We start from the raw sequence: 22,497 nt of genomic DNA, 5'->3' as shown, positions 1-22,497 counted from the left end.
TGGGGAATCTCAGAATCGACTCAAGATTTTCAAAAGAAGTCATCTCATAACAAAAATTAAGTTAACAGGGCTTCCCTGTTGGTGGAGAGGTTAAGGATCCGCCTGCCAATGCAGGGGACACGGGGTTCGAGCCCTGGTCTGGGAAGATCCCACGTGCCACGGAGCAACTAAGCCCGTGTGCCACAACTACTGAGCCTGCGCTCTAGAGCCCACGAGCCACAACTACTGAAGCCCGTGTGCCTAGAGCCCATGATCCACAACAAGAGAAGCCACCGCAATGAGAAGCCCGCACACTGCAACGAAGAGTAGCCCCCGCTCGCCGCAACTAGAGAAAGCCCGCACGTAGCAACGAAGACCCAACGCATCCAAAAATAAATAAATTTTAAAAAAAGAAAAAAAATTAACAGAAAAATAGTTACATGTTTTTCACACCCTGGTGTTTGTGAAGGGAGATTCAGCTAACCTACAAATGAAAAGTAAAACTCTCTACAAATTAAAAGTAAAAATATCCATCTCTAATTCCATTCTCCAGGGATAACCACTGCTAAGTTTTATATGAAGAGTTTCAGACACTTTCTAGGCATATACAAATATATGTATAGGTCTGTACCTTCCCTTCCCCCATATCCACCACCACCCCCCTTTTTGTTTTGTTTTGTTTTACACAAAGAGGATCATACTTTAGAGACTATTCTGCACTTAGTGTGCCTTGGAGACCTTGCCGTGTTAACACGTTAATAGCCACCACACTTTTAAGTTGGCTGTGTGACAGCCTACCCTGCTTAAGCACAGCCCGGGTTTCCGTTCCAAGGAGAACACAGACAAGGAAGAGCGACCCATTCTCACTTGGTCTCTTCCACCCTCTTCCTGTGGCCTTCTATCCCCGGGCCCTCCCTTTCCCTCATACTTCCCACTCCCCCTTTCACACACCACACCCGCTCCCGGAGCTGCCGGAGGCGCAGGGCCGAGGCACCCCTCCCGGCGCCCGCCCAGAGGAGTCTCGGGAGGTCACTACCTGGCCGCGCTAGGCCCTTCCCACCGGCCCCGGCGGCCGAACCCTCGCCTAGACCCAGGGCCAGGGCCAGCTGCTGCCGGCGCTCGACCGTCCCCGGAGCCACCCGGGCCTGGAGCAGCTGGCTGTCACGCGGGGCCGCTCAGTCCTCGGCAGCAGGAAAAGGACCGGGCTCTCGGTTCCGCGGGTGGGTAGAGTGGAAGCCTGAGGTGGGGCCGGGCGGGGGGCGGGGAGCCGGGAGGAGACGGCGCGCCGCCGCAGACGCGGGGCGGGGCGGTCGCGGCCCGCGGGGAGGAGAGAGGCGCGGCTGGCGATGCAACTGCAGCGAGGGCGTTGCACCCTTTTCTGGGGCCAGAGGTTAGTCCCACTCCCTCTCGCCGCCTTTCCCCCCTCACCCTCCTTCCTCGTCCTCTTTTCTCCTGTCCCTCAGGTTTCCTCTTCTACCAAATTCCGCTCTTTTGCTAAATTTCCTCTCTTTTGTGATATCTTCCAACACCATTTCTTGAAAAAGATTTTGTCATGTTCGCTGCCGATCTGGACACCTTTTGTCCTGGTATCAAATAGTATAGTGGAACTCTTAATTCATGCGAAAGTTACTTGGTGAAAATGGAAATAAAAGGAGACGGAAAGTCTAAAGCAATGGCCTGTAACCGGGTGTAGATATCAAATAATTAAGGCAGAGTGAACTAAGCAGCTTATGTCCATCTGGGATAGATCCCTGGACAAAGAATTTTTTGGAGCCATCCTGAATGGCTAATGCGGAACTGTTTTCAGAAAGTGGGACCAGGCTCAGGAAAGGGACAAGTGACCTTTAGGATGGTAATGCTGGTGCTGTTTCATGAAGAGCAGGGCCAAACAGATATTAGCAGGAGAAACATGCTTACCTCATGTAAGATAGATTATCTGTCTTCTGGAAAATATCCCTTTCCTAAGGGTAGCGGGTACCCTTGCATTCTCAGGTAACAACTGAAGCTTCAGCTCAGAATCAGAGGCATCCTTTATTCTCAATTTGTTGAGCCAGATCCCACCTAACTTCCTTAGATGCCTTTCTTACCACCTACCCCATTAGTCCCTACACTCTTTTTAAAAGAAATATTTTTCTGTCGCCTTTATGATCCTGAACTACAACTTATAAATAATGTATTTTAGCATCACACTGGTGGTACAGGAAGAGTAGCAACTGGTCACCATTGCTTCCTGGTTGACTAGGAGAATCTAGAGTTTCCTTTCTGGTTAGCTGCAAGAGCAAAGAAATTCAAAGCCAGCACATTGGAACCATTGGAAATCTTTTTTAAAAATCCCCCAACCCAGGCCACACCCTAGACTGATTAAATCACAATCTTCAGAGGAGGACTCGGGCATTAGAAGTTTTTGAAACTCCCCAGATAATACTAATGTGCAGACAAGTTTGGGAATCTCTGCCCTAGGGTCTTGCTAATCAAGGTATGGGCTGTGGACCAGCAACATCAGCATCACCTTGTTAGAAATGCAGACTCTCAGGCCCTACCTCAGACCTACTGAATCAGAATCTGTAATTTTACAAGATTCCCAGATTATTCCCACTTACATTAAACTTTGAGAAGCACTGATCTAGACAGGTGGAGTGGGGTCTGGAGTCTGCATTTTTAAGCCCTAGGGGCCAGGCCCTGCAATGTGTATTTTACAAGCTCTCCAGGCAATTTTGATACATGCTAAAGGTTAAGAACCCCTGATTAAAACTAGGGTTTTTGCTCACCCCCCCTTGAAAATTTCTGATTTGGTAGGTTTAGGATAGGACCTGAGAATCTGCATTTCTAGGAAACTCTTGGGTATTGGGGATTCTGACCTCTGATCCAGGAACCACATTTTGAAAATCACCAGTCTAGAATGATTCTCTAGGCAGAGAGACAGTAACTGACTGATCTCTAAAGGATATTTCAGTTGGATTTTGAGACAGCCAGATGAACTGTCTCTGCCTTGCAACAGAGGAAATCTCTCAATTCACAAGATGTTTACAAAGTCCAAACTCAGCTTTTCTTTTCAGTGGACAGTGCTAAATGCACCCTGTATTATTTGTTCCTTTGAGTCCTGCTTTTCTAAACTAGCCACTCCCTTGAGTTGCAGCAATCTTTCTTCAGATTACTGTCATTCTGCCAACTGAACAACTACCAGAGCTGAGGAGGCACTCCATTCCCCACTGGGTTAACTCTCATAGAGCTTATTTGCAAGTTCTTAGAGGATGACTCACTTTCTCCTCCATAGGTAACCTACACCCATTATTGTTGATCAGTGGTATTAAGCTGCAATATCCAACTGATGAGTGCAGTGTCCAGACTTACTACTTTCTGGGGTGAAGTTGTGCCATCTCCTCAGCCCTTAGAAGCCCCTTTATTAAGGGCCCTACCACCTATTAAAATTGCTCACCTTTAGACATACAGATGGCCAACAAGCACATGAAAGGATGCTCAACATCGCTAGTTATTAGAGAAACGCAAGTCAAAACTACAGTGAGGTACCACCTCACACGATGGTCAGAATGGCCATCGTCAAAAAGTCTACAAATAATAAATGCTGGAGAGGGTGTGGAGAAAAGGGAACCCTCCTACACTGTTGGTGAGAGTGTAAGTTGGTGCAGCCACTATGGAGAACAGCATGGAGGTTCCTTAAAAAACTAAAAATAGAGCTACCATATGATCCAGCAATCTCACTCCTGGACATACATCCAGAAAAGACGAAAACTCTAATTCGACAAGATACATGTACACCTATATTCATAGCAGCACTGTTCACAATAGCCAAGACATGGAAACAACCTAAATGTCCACCCACAGATGAGTGAATAAGGAAGATGTGATATATATATATAATGGAATACTACTCAGCCATAAAAAAAGAATGAAATATTGCCATTTGCAGCAATATTCATGGACCTAGAGATGATTATACTAAGTGAAGTAAGTCAGAGACAAGTAATATCTGATATTGCTTATATGTGGAATCTAAAAAAAAAATACAAATCAACTTATTTACGAAACAGACTCACAGACTTCGAAAACAAACTTATGCTTACCAAAGGGGAAAGGGGTGGGGGGATAAATTAAGAGTATGAGATTAACAGGTCCACACCACTATATATAAAATAGATAAACAACAAGGATTTACTGTATAGCACAGGGAAATATATTCAGTATCTTGTAACAGTCTGTAATAGAAAAGAATCTGAAGTTGTACACCTGAAATTGTACATCAATTGTAGTTAAATTTTTAAAAATTGCTCACCTCTTCTAGTCAGTTTTATTGCATACTTCTTATCCTCTCCCGTTTTGAGTCAATAAATATCTGTTAAGCACCTATGAAGTGCAAGACAGTATGTAAAGTGTATAAAACATGCCTTCTTCTCAAGGCTTCACAGTCTCGTGAAGGAGACAGACACATGCAGGAGACACAAGAATACAAGGCAAATTATGAGAAATGCTATATTCTACTAAGGAACAAACTCAGGATTCTGTGAAGGGGGGACCGTGAGAAACTTCCTGGAGGGAGTAGACTTTGAACTGGGAAGGGTAGATCTCTGATAAGAAGCTAAGAGGGCAGTGAGTGCCTGGGGATTATAAAGACCCTTGGTTTCACCAGATTTTTCTTTTCCCTTTTGTGAATATTTACCTTTAGATTCACAGCTTGTGCTTCTATTCAGTCTATCCACTGCCAGCTTCAAAGAATCACCCAAGCAGTGATTTATGGACAAGCACCTATTTGGTTGCACTTGGCATCCCAGAGGAGCTTCAGATTCTTTTCCATTATAGATTGTTAAAAGATATTAATACCCTTTAACTGCTCCCACTTGTCGAGTCTAAGTATGAGTTTTGTGAATAAAGCCTACCACTCCATGGAGGTGAATCTGCATTGGAGATGTGGCATAATAAAGACAGCAGGCTTGGAAGTCCTTCTACCTGTGTTTAAATACATGCTCAACATTTATAAACTGTGTGACCTTTGGTGAGTAAATTCACTCCTCTAAGCTTCAGTTTTCCTATCTGTAAAATGGGGATAATAATAGCATCCACTTTTTATGGGTTGTTTGGCATTTAAATGAGACAATGCATGTAAAGCAGTTAACACACTGCCTGGCACTTAGCAGGCACTTAAACAATGTTAGCTATATTCTAAAACAAGCAGTTCTTACTCCGTTGTGAGAGAGTTGGCTTTAATCAGTGACAGTTTGCTTGAAAAGTGTGCAATGCATTGAGGCTCAGATTACCTGTCTGGTAATGAGTCAAGCTGGTATACAACTAGAAGACCTCTAGCTCCCTAAATGCCTTAGCCTCAGCTGGAGTCCACATGAATCCATATCCCTATCTCAGGAGCAGTGTTAGTCTGGAGTAGCTGGGGATAAACCTGTAACCCTCTGTATGGCATTCATGGTCTCAGGGGTGCTACAGCACACTGGCCACCCTGTTTGGTGTCACCTAGCTTGCTAATCTAAAAGGGTATAGCCTGGAAACTTAATTTCAGAGTACCAGGGTACACTTTTTGAAATGTGTGTAGAGATCCTTAGGACTATCCCAAGCTCTGGAGCTCATGACTATAATAACACTATGATGTTGATAGCACAGGTATTATCTCTATTTTATGCATTAAGATACTGGTATTCAGACGTTGAGAATGGACTTGAGGACACAGAGGGGGAAGGGGAGCCTGGGACATAGTGAGAGAGTAGCATTGACATATATACACTACCAAATGTAAAATAGATAGCTAGTGGGAAGCTGCTGCATAGCGCAGGGAGATCAGCTCGGTGCTTTGTGACCACCTAGAGGGGTGGGATAGGGAGGGTGGGAGGGAGGCTCAAGAGGGAGGGGATATGGTGATATACGTATGCATATAGCTGATTCACTTTGTTGTACAGCAGAAACTAACACAACATTGTAAAGCAATTATACTCCAATAAAGATGTATATATATTAAAAAAAGACACTGGTATTCAAAGTGATTAAAGGACTTACCCATGATTACCAAAACAGCAACTGATTTGGGGCTTGAATCCAAGACACTGATTCTAATTCACTCTAATTCACACTCTCAAGCTATACTTTTTTCACAATTCTAAATCAGAAATACAGGTTATTGTATCTTGAATCGTCAGCCATAATAATAATACCGTAAACCTCTATCTCTAAGAGAAAAAAACGACTATAATCTCACCACTAATGACATATACATGTATTCATGCATGTATTTATGCATAGGCATGTATATATATGTAATGTATGTATATTTTTGTAGTTGTATTAGCAGAAGTTGTGATAAATTCACACTTTTCCACCTATGATCCCTTGATCCCAAGAGTTAGCTAGGATTTGGAATGTAGTCTGTGGCCCTGACAGAGTAATTATGTCATAATTACGGTCCTGCCTGTATACCTAACCTGTGATGCTTGTCTCAGCGAGTCTCTTGGTCCTGATGTTGTAAGTATGTCACCTGGAGACTGCTCTCATTGAAAAGCCTTCCTGTTCATTATCCAGACTATGCCACCTGCCTTGGCTTCCTACACTGTGTAGAGAAGGGTTTGAATTGCACTATCCAAAATCTCTTCATTCCGTGGTTCTATTAAACAATCTTTCTATCCAGTTTTTCACTCTTTTGGTTAGACATTGTTGCTTCTACCTCCTGGACTGTCCGTCTGGATAAAGAATAGCACTTAGTTTTGCAGCTAGTAGGATTTCTATGTGATTTTTACCCGCCCCTTTTTTTTTTCATTTTTTAAGCTTTTCTGTTGTCGATTTTCCAGATGTCCAGGGCATTATATATATATATATACACACACACACACACACACACACACACACACACACACACACACACACACACACATATAGTATATTTGACAGGGAAAATATCTGGAGAAGAGACCAGTAAGGTTTCTATTTAAGTAGTTCAAAATTACATGGTGAGGGCTTCCCTGGTGGCGCAGTGGTTGAGAGTCCGCCTGCCGATGCAGGGGACACGGGTTTGTGCCCGAGTCCGGGAAGATCCCACATGCCACGGAGCGGCTGGGCCCGTGAGCCATGGCCGCTGAGCCTGCGCGTCCGGAGCCTGTGCTCTGCAACGGGAGAGGCCACAACAGTGAGAGACCCGCGTACCACAAAAAAAAAAAAAAAAAATTACATGATGAGTTGAGTGAAGAAAAAGATAAGAGGAGAGCAAGCTCAAGATGATTACAAAGTTTTGTGTCTAGGAAAAAGGAAAAATGATAGTGCCAACAAAGCATGATGAGTCTGAACCGATGACAGTGGTAAATCCAAGTAGAGGTGAGGGCTGCTAAAAAAAACATAATAATACGACTAGAACCCAGTTGAGTCATTAAGGCTTGGGATAGAGGAGAGGTGAGCTTTCTGAAGAGGATCATGAAGCAAAGTAAGAGAAGCACATGGGCAACCCAGAATTAGGCATAGGAGACTCATATAGTCCAACACACTTACTGGTATTGAACCTACACCCCCAGCTCTCTCCAGTTCCTGAGTTGACCTGGAAACGATGAGCGCAGGTGTGTAAATTCCACCTTCACCCACAAAGGAAGAGTTGAAGGAAGAGTGGAGGCAGGTAGTAGGGGAGTACCTACAACACCTTGCTTCATTATCTGATTTACCAAAGATAAGAATCCTGCATCTCTAGGAACTCACCACACTGTAGCCTAATCCCTGGATTGCCATGATTGCCTGCTCCGTAGGAGTGATTTCTGTCCCAATTCCTGATCCTTACTCTATTTCCTTTCTGGGGTCGAAATACTACCCTGAATCTCAGTGCACTTGCCCAGGGCCCCAGCTCATTGCCTTGCCTGTATCAGGCCCCTCTCACTGAAGAGTGGTCCAAGAGCAAGACCAGTGTCCTGCTTCACATCAGAAACCTCCTCCTCTCTTCTCATTCTAACCACAATTTCACAAATGGGCTTCCCTCGTGGTCCAGTGGTTAAGACTCTGTGCTTCCCCTGCAGGGGGCACGGGTTTCGCATGCCGTGGGGTGCAGCCAAAAACAAAAAACAAACAAAAAAACCTAAGTAATGAAAGCTAGAGCCTTTTGCAGCTAGCTCCCCCATCTACACAGTTCGGGCCCTTTGGCTGTCAGCTCTGCCTGGGATGGCACCAGCCCCTCTTGGACACTATGATTTGACTTTCTGCCACCTCTTTGGATTGGAGAAGTAAGAAGAGTAGGAGAGTGTGCTATCTCTGGAGCCAGGGAAGGAGAAATGTTTAGGCCAATTTTCAAGCCAGCCAATTCCTGCAGAAAGATGAAGAAAAATGAGAATGGCCTTAGATTGTTTGATTTGGTGAGAAGTAGGTCATGGTGACAATGAAGGAGGATGGTTTCAGTAGTGTGGTGGAGACAGAAGCCAAATTACAAGGGATATTGAATGTTTCTTACAATAGAGAAACTCAGACAAGAATGATTCAGTCATGGTGAAACCTTTATTTAAGCCTGTCTTTGCATACAAATCACAGAGCGTGTTCACAGAAGTTCACCCTAAAGACTCAATCCTCGTAGTTTCTCAGTGTTTCCGATTTCCTTCTTCCCTGTCTTCTTCAATCTTTCTTCTCTGTTCTCTTATATAGCCTACTTACCCCTCCTCATTTTCAACTACGTTCCTAAACAGAGATATAGAAGGAAACCTTAATAAAATAATGAAATCTCAAAACAATAAACAAAAACATGTCAAGTCTCTCCTGGCCGGGATGAAGAAAGATGCGAGGGAGGCTCCCTCATCTCACCCTTAGCAGCATGAGAATCTAAATTAGCAAGGGTAAGAGAAAATTGACCTGTACAAAGAAGTGGCCCTTCTTTGCCTTAAGCTGCTCAGGGGTCAGAAGTGGAAATACCAGACAGGAAAGACGTAGGGGAGTTGTGGAGGAAGAGAACATACAATTAGGTGAAAGCCACTGTCTTCAGGAAGGCTCCAGGGAAGAGAGTAGGTTGGCACAGCAGCAGAATTCTCTGAAGAATCCCTGGAATACTGACTTCCGCTTTGCTATGGAGACACAGGGCACCACATGCCCCATTTGCTTCTTTCCTCTGACTGGAATGCCTCCCTCCTTCTCTGAAGGTGAGTTTCCAGGAAGCCTTCAAGATCCAGTTCAATCTACACCCATCTGATGATGCCTTCCTAACAGAAGTCTTCCCTGGACAGAGTTCCCTCCTCCATCCTCTGGGCTCTCACACCTTCAACTACGAGGCATGTGAGGTACGCGGCTCTCGGGAGAGGTATGAGGCAAGTGTCCATACCTCTAAGTCCACTGTCAAACTTGTATTTGCTTACAAGTCTGTGTGCTGGTCGGGAGCTCCCTGACCTTGGGATCCTTAGTGCCCCACATCGTACCCGGCACACAGTAGATAATTAATAACTGTGAGGGAGAAAGGAGAAAAGATAGAAGAGAGCAAAAAAAAGGGAAGGAAAAGCAGGGTGGAGGAAGAGAGAGAGGAAACATCTGACTCAACTTTCCCTGGCCAAGAAAAAGGGAAATGGATTCAAAAAACTCTGGAAGAAAGGGACAGAGGAAGGAACCACTTTTCTGGGCCTCCTCTGCCTTTTACTCTTCTCTCTGCCACTTCCTCTCACAACTTAGGACCTCACACCACACTGTACTGTTTTCTCTCCTGATCCCTCGATTCACCCTAAAGGGAAGGAAAGAAGCCAGCCAAGCTCCTGACTTCTCCCACCCCATGCCCTCAAATCCTGTTTCATCCCTTTGCCGCCATGGGCGCCTCCCTCCTTCCCATCTTCATCTTCCCCGCCTGCAGCACTCCCACCTCGTCGCCCTGGCATCTCGGGCCCCTGTGCTGTGCCGGGTCCAGACAGGAGCATCCTCCTCAGATTGAAAACCAAGAGGCTCTTAGGGGCAGCCTGTGCTGTATGGCTGAGGAAACGCTAGACTGGGTCTACAAGTTTACCCGAGAAAGAACCTTTTCAGGAGGGTTTGGGTGTCCCAGGGATTGGAGAGTAAAGAGAAGCAGCAATCGCAGTCCTTCCCCCACACTCCTCAGCTCTTTCACGGATGGCCTCTCCACGTTTTTCTCCTTCGTCCATTGATCAGAATATCATTTTCCCAACTGACCTCTCATGGCCCCTACACCTTGGCCATTGACGCTTCTTGACTGTCTGCCCAGCCAGATGCACTTTCCCCACCAAGAATCTAAACCTTGTACAGTTGCCCCTGGGTCTCCTCTCCTTACCTAGGTATTCAGCTGCCTCTCCTTCCCCAACGCTCTTTCCCTAGGAATTCCAGAACCACCTTTTCCTCAATGCATATCATACATACAAAAGCTGTGTGAGTTGTAAAGCACTGTGCTAGAATGAAACATGAGCATGAATAAAGCCTTCTCTTTATCCCTGCCCCCATCATTTCTATCCTCTCAAAATGTTTCTTATCCCTTCCTCACGCCATCCACCGCCACTCCCCCTTCACCCGGCAGGTTTAGTTTGGTGTCGTGTGGGAACCAAAGCTATTTGCTGCACGGTGGGCAGTGTCAGGATGCAGGCAGGCATCTCAGCCCGAGGCCTCGGCAGAGTTCCCAGGCACAGCCATCGGCCCAGGCCAGGACAGAAGGCATGGATAAGGTGGGAGGGGGCATAAGTACGGTGGCTGTAGCCCCCCAGCACCAGTAGCTCCCCCTGCAGCACAGCGCCTGCAGCCCCGACGTGGGGCGAGGGCAGGGGGGTCAGGTGAGTCCAGCTATCGGTCCTTGGTTCATAGGCCTCGAAGCTCAGCAGGTCCCCAGTCTCACCTAGCCCACCCGCTACATACAGCCGCCCACCCAGAGCAGCCATGACGTGGCCAGCCCGAGGTACCCCCATAGGGCTCAGAAGTGTCCCCGGCTTCTCAAGTTTGGGGTCATAGTGCAGCAACGAGGCCAGGTACTGGCCAGTCCCACTGCAGCCGCCGCTCACGTACAGCTGGCCCTCCAAAACAGCAGCTGCGTGGGCAAAGCGTGGTGCTGGAAGAGCAGGTGCCGGCCTGTGGGAGAACAGGGCACGTGATCAGGCAACAGTCATCTTCCGTTCTCCTCTTCCAAGACTCCTAGCCTCTCCCTGATGCCTGAAACACCCCCTTCCCTGCTCACCTCCAGATATTGAGCTTGGGGCTATAAGTCTCCACAGAGCTGAGGGCAACACCACTGTCTCGTCCACCCAGGGCATAAAGCAGTCCATCCAGCACCACCAGGGGGAAAAAGCTCCGAGCCTGGCACAAAGGTGCCATCTCCTCCCAGTCCTCTTGCCTGGGGTCCCACCTGGACACAGTGGGACAAGAGATGGGAAGAGTGACCCTGGGAGTCTGCGGTTGGCTGGGCTGCCAACCTCCCGCAGCTGCCCACCTTGGGACCGGCCGCTCTCAGGGGGCCATACCTGAGAGTCGAAGCCAGGGTGTTAGAGTGGCCGTAGAAATCCTGTCCGCCACACACGTAGAGCTCACTTCCTGCTAGGCTCGCAGCCCCGTGCCGAAAGCGCCCGGGGGCAGGCAGGGCAGGCAGCCGTCCCCACTCCACAGTTCGAACCAGTCCTACGCCGCAGCGAAAGGCCCGGGCCCACCACACTCCTCGGGACGGCTGTCTCGTGGCCATGTCTGATCTGAGCCCGTCCCCGCCAATCACTACTAGTGCCTGGTCAGGCTCCCTCCGCCTCTCTTGTCCTGGAACCTCAGCCTCCACCATCAGCTGACGCAGTAGGTCCGGGCTCAAGGGTGGAGGCAGCCTGGCCGCTCTTACCCTCCGCAGCTCCCTGGTGGACATACGGCCAAAGCGGACGCATCGAAGCAGGGCCTTGGCCTCTGACTCCTGGGTGTCAGGGTTGGCAGCTAGCCAACGCAGTGCAGCCACAAAGGCCTCGAACTCCTCCTGCAAGTGTAGCTCATCGCTGTCCAGGAGCTCAGCCAGGCAGGCGACCGGTAAAGATGGGAAAGTGGAGCACAAAGCCACAGCAGGCAGGTGGGTGAGGAGGTAGTGACGGGCTTTGCTCCAGAGCCTCTCCAGCCCAGGGGCTTCAGCCATGGGGATCAGGGCCAGGCAACGGGCAGGGTTGAGGCCTTGTGCCAAGGCTCTCTGGCACAGAGCCAGGCAGGAAGAGCTCTGGTACCGCAGAGCAGCCTGGGTGGCTCTCAGCAGTCCTGGCCACCTTGCCCGCACAACCCCAGAGTAGGCAAAGGAGACAAGGAGCCGCAGGTCCTGGGCAGAGATGGTATGCAGAGACACCTCTGTGCCCTGGGATTCCCTCATCCCGCTCAGGAGCATGGCCCCAAAGAACTCACTGCCACAGGCGAGGGCTGCTCGGTGCACTGCAAGAGGGAGAAGCAGAGGGGGACCCAGAGTGTTGCAAACTGCAAGGCACTCCCCTGTCTTCACAGCCCCAACTTTGGGCCAACCACCCAAGACCACAGGCCAAACTGCGGTATATGCACCAGAACCACGTGGGGTGCTTGTTACAGTGAAGGTTTCATGGACCCACCTCCAGAGATTCTGATTCAGTAGCTCTAGACGGAGACCCTAGGAATTTGTGTTTTCACATATTCAAGCACCCTGCATGATTCTCATGTTAGTGGCCTGAAGACACTTTGAAAAACATTGCTTTAGTCTTCCTGATGCAGGCCAATTAGAGAAAGGGTCTTGAGCAATCAAGTGAAGATGCTACAGAGAACATTTGCTAAGAGGGGGTACAAGATAAACTGCAAAGACCGGTGTGCAACTTATATAGGTCTTTCTATATTGTGCACAGAATAAAGTTCTTTACAATTATAAGAGCCACTGACATCAGCCATTCCGCTAGTCAGATTTTACTCAGAAAGTGGTACCACACTCAGGAATGGTTGTGAGCCACACTCATCTAACTGCCATCTCCTCTTACCCAAGATTTAGTGCTTGTAAACGGGAAGCCTTCAAAATCACCTGCTTCAATTGCTCCTTTTAAGATATGGAAACTGAGTCCTAGTGAAAGGCAGTGATTCATTTTCTATCTCCATGCAGGGGCTGTCTGGGCAGATCACTGTAACTGATGTCAGGCTGCAGTGAGCATACTTGTGTATCAGTTCCCTGCTTATCTGCATGGCCCTTGTGACTCTGAAAATATCCTATTCAAAAATGCTATTAAATAACTAGACCTGGGCTTCCCTGGTGGCGCAGTGGTTGAGAGTCCGCCTGCTAATGCAGGGGACACGGGTTTGTGCCCTGGTCCGGGAGGATCCTGCATGCCGCGGAGCGGCTGGGCCCGTGGGCCATGGCCGCTGGGCCTGCGCGTCCGGAGCCTGTGCTCCGCAGCGGGAGAGGCCACAGCGGTGAGGGGCCCGCGTACCGCAAAAAAAATAAAATAAAATAACTAGACCTTATATGCTCCCTAATGTAACTCAATTTGAGGCAGTTGGCATCAAGTATGGAGTATCCTTACCAAAATATTTAACCGAAATCTAATCAAACCTTCAGATCTAAATTCAAGTTTATAGGAAATTGAGAGGCTGAAAGAATGAGTTAAACAAAACCATGAGGGAAAATGCTTACAAATCTAGAACATGGAGAACTCTATAGGACAACTAATCTTGTTTCTTCAATAAGTCATAAAAAAGGGAGAGAGGATTGTACGAGAGTAAAGGAAGCTTAAGAGACATATATCTGAGTTCAGTGCAAACCTTGATTGGCTCCTGGGTTGAACAGAGCAGCTCTAAAAGACACATTTTTGGACAAGTGGGAAAATTTCAATGTGGACTATGCGATATTAAGAAATCATTGTTAATTTTGTTAGATATGATAAATTGTGGTTACATGAGAAAATGTCCTCTTTTAGAGAGACACATACCCAAGTATTTGTGAGTGAAATGTCTGAGATTTACTTTAAACTTCAGCAAAAAATAAATAAAGAAATGAAACAAATATAGTAAAATGTTAATTGTTAAGCCTGGGTGATGGGTGTTTGAGTGTTCATCTTAATATTCTCTTTTCTTTGCTATGTTTGAAATGCTTCATAACAGAAAAGAGAGGAGGACTTCCCTGGTGGCACAGTAGTTAATAATCCACCTGCCAATGCAGGAGACATGGGTTCGATCCCTGGTCCAGGAAGATCCCACATGCCACGGAGCAACTAAGCCCATTCACCACAACTACTGAGCCCGCATGCCACAACTACTGAAGCCCGTGCACCTAGAGCCCGTGCTCCACAACACGAGAAGCCACCGCAATGAGAAGCTCCCGCACCGCAACAAAGAGTAGCCCCACCCGCTGCAACTAGAGAAAGCCTGCACACAGCAACGAAGACCCAACACAGCCAAACATAAATTAATTGATTAATTATTTTTAAAAAAAGAGGGGAAATGCTTCTAGAAGTCCTCTCAGGCAGGTCACACAGACCCAAGCTCCCAGTGAGGCTTATGAACCTCAGGCTGCTTTGATCAGTTGCAGCATGTTCACCTCTCTCAAAGGGCAGGTGATATCGGCGTGGCTTTCCACTGTCTTTTTGAGCAGTAGGTAGTAGCTTGGTGCTTCCCAAGCAGTAAACATTAGTGACAGCTTCCATATTGCCTGAGAAAATCTGCATTCCGTAAAGCAGGTAAGCCATCTCATCTTCCATACCATCAATCAGACTATAGCTCAGAGCCACTGACAAAGGATTCACAACCACTTGTATTTTGTGCCACTTCTCACTCATCATTATTCCTTAGAATTTTAAGTGACAGGTTTCCACCACTAAGTTGGAATGTTTCTTAAAGGAAGTGAAAGCAGTGATATTGAATACAAGGATGTTTAAATTCCAAACCCTCGTGAGAATTTTATAACTATGAAATTTTAAATTCCCCCTGCATCTAGTGCTATTGGAAATGATAACAAACACTTTAGAAGTCTGTTATGGACTGAGTGTTTGTGTTCCCCGCCCCCACCAAATTCATATGTTGAAGCCCTGATCTCCAACGTGATAGTATCTGTAGGTGGGGCCTTTGGGAGGTAATTATGTATGAGAGTAGAAACCCTCATGAATGGGATTAGTGCCCTTATAAGAGGAGACATGAGGGAGATGATCTCCCTCTCTCTCTGCTGTGTGAAGATACAGTGAGAAGGTGGTCATCTACAAACCAGAAAGAGGGCCCTAACCAGAACCTGACCTTGCTGACACCCTGATGCAGCCTCCAGAGCCATGAGAAATAAATTTCTATGTTAAACCACCCAGTCTGTGGTATTTTTGTTATAGCAGCCCAAGCTGACTAAGATAGGATCCTTTTCCTTTGGGGAGTCCCAGAAGCACTTTGGGTCCCAGTCATTCCTCCAATGAGCAGTAGCTATGTGACTTTGGACTTGTCTTAAAGACTGATTTCCTTATCAATAAAGTGTAAGAGCTGAACTAGATAATATCTAAACAAATCCCTTTTAATGTTAAACTTTTATGTGTCTGCACTCTGACTCCATTTGCCAGGTGCTATGTGTCTTTGACTTGACTGCATAGGGGGCAATGCATGGCCTAGTGACAGCAGACTGGGTTAGTGGATGTGGGCCTGTATCCTGGTTTTCACCTGTTAACATCTCTGAATTTAATATTCTTTATCTGCACCCAGGGATAATGATATCTAACTCACTAGTTTTCAGTGAGATGAAAAGAGATGGCATGTGTAAAAGAAATTCCTGGTACCCAGTACCTCACTAAATGTTAGTAGAATCTGAATAAATCTCAACTTATTCAACCCTCTTCAGCTTTCCTGGTGATGAGCAGAGTTAACTTCAAAGTGCCATGAACTGGTAGCCTTAAGATTCTGGCCAAACAGTACCAGACCTTGCTCACTAGCTGTAGGGTCCACGACTGCCATGGTGTCAAGCTCACTTAGGGGAAAGGACACACTGAATTTTTCCACTGTGTTCCTCTGGCTTTTCCTGTGTCCTAAATAGAAGATGCCAAGAAGGGCCTTTGGTTAATCTTTGTTTGAGTCAATCACCTCCTGCTTGTTCTACTGCTTGTTCTACTATATACCCTTAGCTCCAGCCAGCTGACTGTAAATTTCTTGTTTCTGGGCACAGGGAAAGCCACAGCATAAATCTGTCAGTGTTCTTAAGAAAACAACTCAACTGCGCATGCTCCATTCTCAGTGGGTCAGGAGAGGTGCCAAAGGTCACCCTGGGGAAATTCTGACCGCAGCAGGGATCAAAACCACTATGGTAGGGACCGAACCACCCGCTGCTTGCACACACCATTTCAGGTGGCATATGCGCCTGCATTAATGTAATGCCCCACAGACCCTCACCCCGCAGCCGGCAGCCGTCTGCCTCCAGCTCCAGGTCACACCCGATGCCTTCTTGGTACAGGAGCTCCATGGTGCGCAGGTTCTCTCTCAGTTCCTCTGCCTGGCTGGGCTGCTTTTCATCTTCCCGGGTGCTTCCAGCCCCCTCGTGTCCCCACTGGGCCGCAGCCTTCACCCGGGGTGCGCCCAGGGCTTCAGCCGCGACCAGCACATCCTCCCGTGGGGCGGGTCCCAGCACCCCCTCATAGGCAAAGGTCAGCACGGCCTCCCAGGCCCCGGGGGTTACATCCAGGCTGAGGGGGCATTGCAGACCTCTGCTGCCCAGCAACCTGCCTCTGAAGAGGCTGCTGACTGCAGCCAAGATCACCCGATGCACCCCATATACTCGCCCCCCGACTGACACGTCTTCATCCAGCAACAACCTCTGCTCTCGCAGCCGCTGTGCCTCCGCGAAAAACTGGCTGGGATGCGCCTCGCTGCGCAGCTCCTCGGGCTCCTCTGCGTCTTCTCCGTCCTCATCCTCTTCCTCCTCCTCTTCTTTCTCTAGGGACAAGGCTGGAGAGGGAAGGCTCCCCGGGGCCATGGGCCTGGGGCCAGGCTCTTCCAGAGGAAAGGGAGGCAAACCAGGATCCTGGTCTGGGGACGGAGGCCAGGAGGGGGTTCTCCTGGTGGGCAAAGGGAGGCCAAGGCCGTCCTTCTGGACTGGAAGAGAGACTTGTTCAGGGTCTGAGGGACGATGTGCCGAGTCCGAGACGCTCATGGCCCAAGCTCACTGGATTGCTGCAGGTAAGCAGAGGAAAGAGAAGAGAGGGTAAGAGCTGGGCCCACAGAGGCCAGAGGAAGCCCTGCCTCCAGTCCGGCGACATGTCAGTCCCTCTTCCTACTTCAACCCCCTCCCCCCATCCCAGGGCTCGAGCGTGTAGGCCACACCACGCGACTCTGAGGTTCCCCAGGTGCAGCAAAGCACGCAAGATCTATGTGTAAACATCCAGTACCCGGAACTGTACCCTGCCCGTCTTGCCCCCATGCCAGTAGTCACCCTCCTAAGACACCAGCGTTCTGCTTGCCCTCTCACTTGAGCCTGCTCTACTCCTGACAGTGTGGCAGAGGGAACGCGCCCCCGGGGCCCCGTCCCTGACCGAACCCAGCTAATTATAGGCAGTGCTGGCAGGCTGGGGGCTGGTCTCCAGGTGCCCAAACTCTGACACCCAATCCCCTGGGCCTGACCTGAGATGACCTCCTCTCCCCTTCCACTTGTAGGTCATGCCCTGGTGCTGAGCGAGGCAAATTCAGAAGCCAAGTAGGATGTGGGGATCTGGTGGAGTGAGCCAGGCCAGAAAGGCTTCCTTCACTGGACTGGGCTGGAGGGGGTGCGTGAAGAAAGTCTGGACTCTGCACACCTGCAGGAAAGTGGGGAGAAAGAGTGAAGCGTGTGTTTGGGGTCAGTCCTGGCCTTTGTTGATTTTTCTGTGCATGATAAAGCTGGGACCCTGGAGCGAACAATCCTGACGTGAAACTCAAATATAACCCATCCATCTGGTCCAACAAGGGCAGAGGAGTGTGGGAGTTGAAGGGGCATGGGTCAGGGCTACCGACCACGGGTGACCCACCCGTAGCGAGGGGTTTCCTCCCTGTGCCAACGTGGAGTTGGTGGTGAGAGAGCCAAACCCAACCCTCGGGCTGCACTCCTCCAAATGGGTAAACAGAGAGGCAGCCCATGGTTGTCCTGGCTTGTGAAATGGGCAATAGTGGCCAGCCTCTGTGTGGATCCTCTTATGGCCTCCCCTTTGCAAGACAAGGTGGCCAACACCTTGGGCCCCCACCAGGAAGAGGAGGAACCGCTATCTGGCAGAGACAAACCCCAGGTCAGCCTCTGCCCTCCCTCTGCCAACAAGGACAAGGACACTGGACCCTGATCTGCGTTCTCTGCCAACCCCATGGTCCTGGGACAGCTCCACCACAGCCATGTGTCTCTGGAGGCTCTGCTCGGCTCCACCATGGCAGGACCCATACCCCACAGCGAATCCCCGAAGGTTGGATGAAACCTGCTCTTCTGTGCAATCGTCCACCCTCCATTAAATGCGTTATGGCTGACCTCCCCCCATAGCACCTCCAGGTCTGTTGGCCGTCCTTCTTGTTGCTGACCTGCTGATTGGGGCAGGGTCTTGGCATCTCAGCCAGGGGACAGTATTACTTCCACCTCTGCTTAGGAGCCCCATGTGGAGCCATACTCCCCAAAAATGATGTGGAGAATTCGGGGGCCAGGCCTGGCAAGGCCCCATTGTCTTTATCTGGGTCATGGGAGTCATGGTAACGGATTGGTGCTTAGGGTTCCCAAAGGTTCGGGATGGAAGCAGGGAAAGAGAACTTCGCTCCAGAGGACAGTCTCAAGGGTCCCTCTGAGGGTGAGAGGAAAGGGCTGAGGGTGACCGTGACTCCTCCCTCCCTGATGATCAGGGGCATCATCCTCTACCTGCAGCTGCCTTGGATCACTGCTCAGGCTGGCATAGGTGTGGGCTCAGCACTCTGCTAGACAGTAGGAAGGGATTTGGGACTCGGCCTCAGTGAATTAAAGGAGCCCCATTCCCATCCCACTCCAGGGCTCAGATCGCTCGTTACCTTGCTCTCGGCTTCAGTCACTACTATCAACAGCCTGTCTATCTCAGCCATCTCCACCAATGGCAAAGTCAAGGCTGGTGAGTCTGTTGTGACTCCATGACCTCTTAGGGCCCCCGGTCCTGTTGGGAGTTGGTGAGACCGATTGACTCTTCTTTCCTCTCCTCTCAGGTGGTACCTACTTCCTTGTCTTGCACAGCCTGGGTCTGGAGCTTGGCAGTTCCACTGGAACCATATTTGCTTTCTCCTAGGCAGTAGCTGTGGCTGTGCATACAGTGGGCTTCACACAGACCCTTTTGGACCTGTTCCGGGTGATGCCCATTCCCTTCCTTCATGCATCCTTTTCTCAAGTCAGCTGACCACCCAGCTTGCATTTTCGTGGCTCCAGCCTGGGCAAGTCATTTTAAGAATCAGATGGACCAATTAAAAATCTCTGTGACTGGGCTTCCCTGGTGGCGCAGTGGTTGAGAGTCCGCCTGCCGATGCAGGGGACGCGGGTTTGTGCCCGAGTCCGGGAAGATCCCACATGCCGCAGAGCGGCTGGGCCCGTGAGCCATGGCCACTGGGCCTGCGCGTCCGGAGCCTGTGCTCCGCAATGGGAGAGGCCGCAACAGTGAGAGGCCCACGTACCGCAAAAAAAAAAAAAAAATCTCTGTGACCCCCTACCTCTGTGTTCTGCCCTTCCAGGAGCATGGGGTGCAGCTACCAAACATGGATCTTGAAAATGAGTTTCGGGTGGTGGGCCTGGTGACCGTGACTATCCTTGTAGGCGTTGGCACTGGCAGGCGTGGAGTGGGAGTCCAAGGCAGGCGAGGGGGAATTGAGCTGGGGGTGAAAAGACTAAGGGGATGGCAGTGAGAGCTGGACAGATCAGGAAGGGGCGGAATGCGGGGAGATGTGGGATTGTGTGCGTGGGTAGTTGACAAAGCAGATTTCCAGGGACCCAGACCTGAAGCTAGCCGGTTCTGCTGGGAGAGACTCCACATGCCAGCTTTTGAAGGGGAAAGTAAGGAGGACTCCTTCTGAGGATCTGTTGGGATGAGCACTAGACATGACTACCAGATGAGAAATGCCCTGCTTCTTGCTCCCAGTATTTACAACGTTGATATTCACCCCTCTGGCATGGGAAGGGATGCTTTGTAGTTTGAGGCAAGAAGGAAAAGGACACCCATTTAGCCACATTCCTTTATGGGAGGAGGTTGGTAGGAAACAGAACGAGAGGACTGGAGAGAAGAGTGAAGATGAGACAAGGAAAGTGAGGAGGAGAACTACCTCCCTTCCACTCACCTCTGTCTCTGTCCCTTCTTCCCTCCCTCTTTCTCCCTCTCTCTGTGGAGGGGGGTGGCGTCACCCAAGGTATTACAGGCCCAGATTATCTTCTTCCTGATCTTCCTTTCTTTTACCAACTACCTGCTGGGGACTTCCTCCCCACAAACCCCAGCCAACAAGCCACTGGCTTCTTTGGGTACCAAGGTGAGACAGTGGGAAACTGACTGAGAAATCTGTCCTCCTCAGAAAAGAACCCTCAACTTCTGATTCTGTATGTCAATCACAAGTTGGCCATCAGACCACTCAGAGCCCTGTTAAGTCCCTGGGCCAAAAATCCCTTATGCTTCCCAGCCTAACCTAAGTCACTGACACTAAACTGGGTAGAGGGGTAATAATTTGGGCTGAACAGAGGAAGGCAGGAGGTGCTCCTCAAAACCTCATCTTTTCTCTCTGTTCCTTTCTGTAGAAAGCATTTTCTTCCATAATATTGTCCCGCAGTGGTAGGCACGGTCCAGAGGGCAGTTTCCTTGGTATGTTTTCCATCTTCTTCTCCTCAGCCACTGGGGTACTCACCAGGACCAGTATCTCTAGGGACCTCAAGGTGACACGGATGTCCAGGCTTGGAGCACTCTATCACCCCTCTTCCCTCTCCACTGATGGTTCAACTTCTGTTCCCAGGACCCTGCTGCAGCTGTCCCCCAAAGGAACCATCCTTGCCATCACGTGGACCATACTTTCCTACCTGGGCATCTCTGCCACAGTTGGTAAGGCCCTCCACTCCTGCCTTCAGTGCAGAATGACCTGGAACCCTGGTTTCCGCTTCTCTGAGGGGCTAGGTGATGAAATGAGCCAGAGGCATTCATCATTAAAATTAAAAGTAGCTTATATGCAGGTAGGCCCCCATCCCCTCCTTCACCAGTTCTCTCCATCCCTCGTTTCATTAATGAATTGTATAGTGCCCTTTGATTATCAGATTTGGTTGTCCCCCCCAACCCCACGCACACACACTTCCATTACCCGCTTTGGCACTGGTGGTACCTAGACAGTCCTACTGCTTTGGGTTGGGGTTCTCTTCCCATGAAGGAGTGTTTGTGTCCTAAATCTCATTTCCAGGCTCCTGTATGATTTGAGATGTTTTAGGACATAGGACCGACCTGGGTGTGCAGAGTGGGAGCTGCCTAGGGTCAGAGTGCCGGTATGGCTAGTACTTCGGCAGATGTTGAGAGCCAGGGTCTTGCCTCTATGGGCTCTCTGATTACTACCAGGTGAGTGAACCAGAGGGGAAGGTTAGAGAGATAACGCCCACGGCCCGGCATAGAGTAGATGCTCAAAAAACAGTAATGACTTAAGTGGATTCACGTAGGAGGAGCCGAAATCTGATGGAAGAGGAGTTTCTGTGGTAGGGGTGGTGCTGGCTGTGGGGAGACAGTGGCTAATGTCTACCTACATCTGAACAGGTTTATGGTTACCAGTTTGAAAGAAATGCCAGCTGGGCAGCAAAACAGAAAAACTAAAGAGTGAAGAAGCCCTATTATCCCTAAATCCCCAAGGACAGACATTTCAGAGGATGACATACTTTCTGTTCCCTTCTGTATCTGGGGTTTCCTTTCTCTGTAGCCAAAAGGCTTTTGAAGACTTGGTGGTCTTACAGCAGGTGCAGAAGCCACCACCAAAGGAGAACTTGGCGTCTACCTCTCTCAACACTCCTGCTCCCTCAGGCTACATCCCTGAGCAGGACCTGAAGACAAACCAAAAGCAGGTAGTTATACAGGAACAGGGCTGTTAAAGTGGGCGCAGTCGTCCCAGAGTCCAAACTGACAATGGCGCTCACCTCGTCCCTGCTCACTTTTCCTAACCATGCAGTCAGAGTGGCACATGTGCCTTCATAAAGTCGTATGGCAATATTCATGCCTTCATGAAGTCCTACGGCTGCCCTCACAGTCATGAATCTGGGAAGATTTCAAACTGCAGGGGCATAGAGCTCAGGGGTAGGACTAGTCCAATGGCTAGAGAAGCTGAGGAACAGGTTCCATTTCGTACATAACAGGAGCCTACCTGTGATCCCTCAGTCGGCCTGCCCTGGGGCCCTATACATGACCTGGCTGGAGATGCTGTCTAGGGGCCTGACATCCCCCATTGCCTTCATTTGTTGAAATCAGCAGTACACACTCACCCTATACTGTCAGTGAGACTCAGGAGGAAAGACAGCTAGGAAGAGGAGTCCATAATTTAGGACTCAAGGAGCCAAGATTTTAATCTCCCGGCTCCACAAACTTTTTTGAGTCCACCCTTGGGTAGCCCAAAGCTTTGGACACACAAGGATTTTACAACAGCCCAAGGCTTCCTAGGGAGAGAACTCCCCGACTACGCAAT

At 49.3% G+C, this 22,497-nt stretch overlaps 2 protein-coding genes and 1 long non-coding RNA gene across 18 annotated transcripts in view; 1 reads left to right on the top strand and 2 right to left on the bottom strand.

Moving 5' to 3' along the window:
* The window catches only part of TEP1 (telomerase associated protein 1), a 56,571-nt gene extending 40,248 nt beyond the window's left edge, over nucleotides 1–16,323 (bottom strand). For 10 of the 11 annotated variants that reach the window (XR_009539930.1, XR_009539931.1, XR_009539932.1 and 7 more), the window contains exon 1: nucleotides 1,016–1,215. The gene's annotated coding sequence lies outside the window, so the exon portion shown is untranslated. Of the gene's footprint in view, nucleotides 1–1,015; nucleotides 1,216–16,242 lie in introns of those variants that run through there. The other variant, XM_060146650.1, reaches the window with a different exon arrangement.
* LOC132518756 (uncharacterized) lies at nucleotides 856–15,171 on the top strand. Its single transcript, XR_009539948.1, has 3 exons — nucleotides 856–1,199; nucleotides 9,087–9,224; nucleotides 13,990–15,171. It is a non-coding gene; the product is annotated as an uncharacterized LOC132518756 (long non-coding RNA).
* On the bottom strand, nucleotides 8,436–22,447 carry KLHL33 (kelch like family member 33). 6 transcript variants are annotated; one of them, XR_009539941.1, is made up of 7 exons: nucleotides 20,867–22,447; nucleotides 17,467–17,639; nucleotides 16,243–17,019; nucleotides 11,385–12,309; nucleotides 11,102–11,269; nucleotides 10,214–10,995; nucleotides 8,436–8,631 (listed from the first exon to the last, which is right to left on the bottom strand). XR_009539941.1 is itself a non-coding variant. In XM_060146706.1 (7 exons), exons 4-7 carry the CDS (start codon nucleotides 16,997–16,999, stop codon nucleotides 10,443–10,445), a joined length of 2,403 nt encoding a protein of 800 aa, XP_060002689.1. In that variant the 5' UTR covers nucleotides 17,000–17,019; nucleotides 17,467–17,639; nucleotides 20,867–20,956; nucleotides 21,701–22,447; the 3' UTR covers nucleotides 8,436–10,442. The 6 variants fall into 6 exon arrangements, 5 of the variants coding, with proteins under 5 accessions (XP_060002689.1, XP_060002716.1, XP_060002702.1 ...); XM_060146706.1 differs by having other exon boundaries at nucleotides 8,436–10,995; nucleotides 20,867–20,956; nucleotides 21,701–22,447; XM_060146733.1 differs by lacking the exons at nucleotides 17,467–17,639; nucleotides 20,867–22,447 and adding an exon at nucleotides 17,315–17,357 and having other exon boundaries at nucleotides 8,436–10,995.
* Nucleotides 22,448–22,497: the final 50 nt, after the last annotated feature.

This window comes from Lagenorhynchus albirostris, chromosome 1 (genome assembly GCF_949774975.1).
Source record: "Lagenorhynchus albirostris chromosome 1, mLagAlb1.1, whole genome shotgun sequence".
Lineage (NCBI taxonomy): Eukaryota > Metazoa > Chordata > Mammalia > Artiodactyla > Delphinidae > Lagenorhynchus > Lagenorhynchus albirostris.
This window is presented reverse-complemented; position numbering and strand designations above follow the sequence as displayed.

Bases quoted from the DNA above. Each gene is read 5' to 3' on its own strand.
- KLHL33 (XM_060146706.1), bottom strand. From the start codon at position 16,999: ATGAGCGTCTCGGACTCGGCACATCGTCCCTCAGACCCTGAACAAGTC. The intron at 12,310-16,242 runs GTGAGGGTCTGT...TCCCTCTTGCAG, and splicing joins AGACGGCTGCCGGCTGCGGG to TGCACCGAGCAGCCCTCGCC. The intron at 11,270-11,384 runs GTATGGCCCCCT...CACTGTGTCCAG, and splicing joins ACCCTGGCTTCGACTCTCAG to GTGGGACCCCAGGCAAGAGG.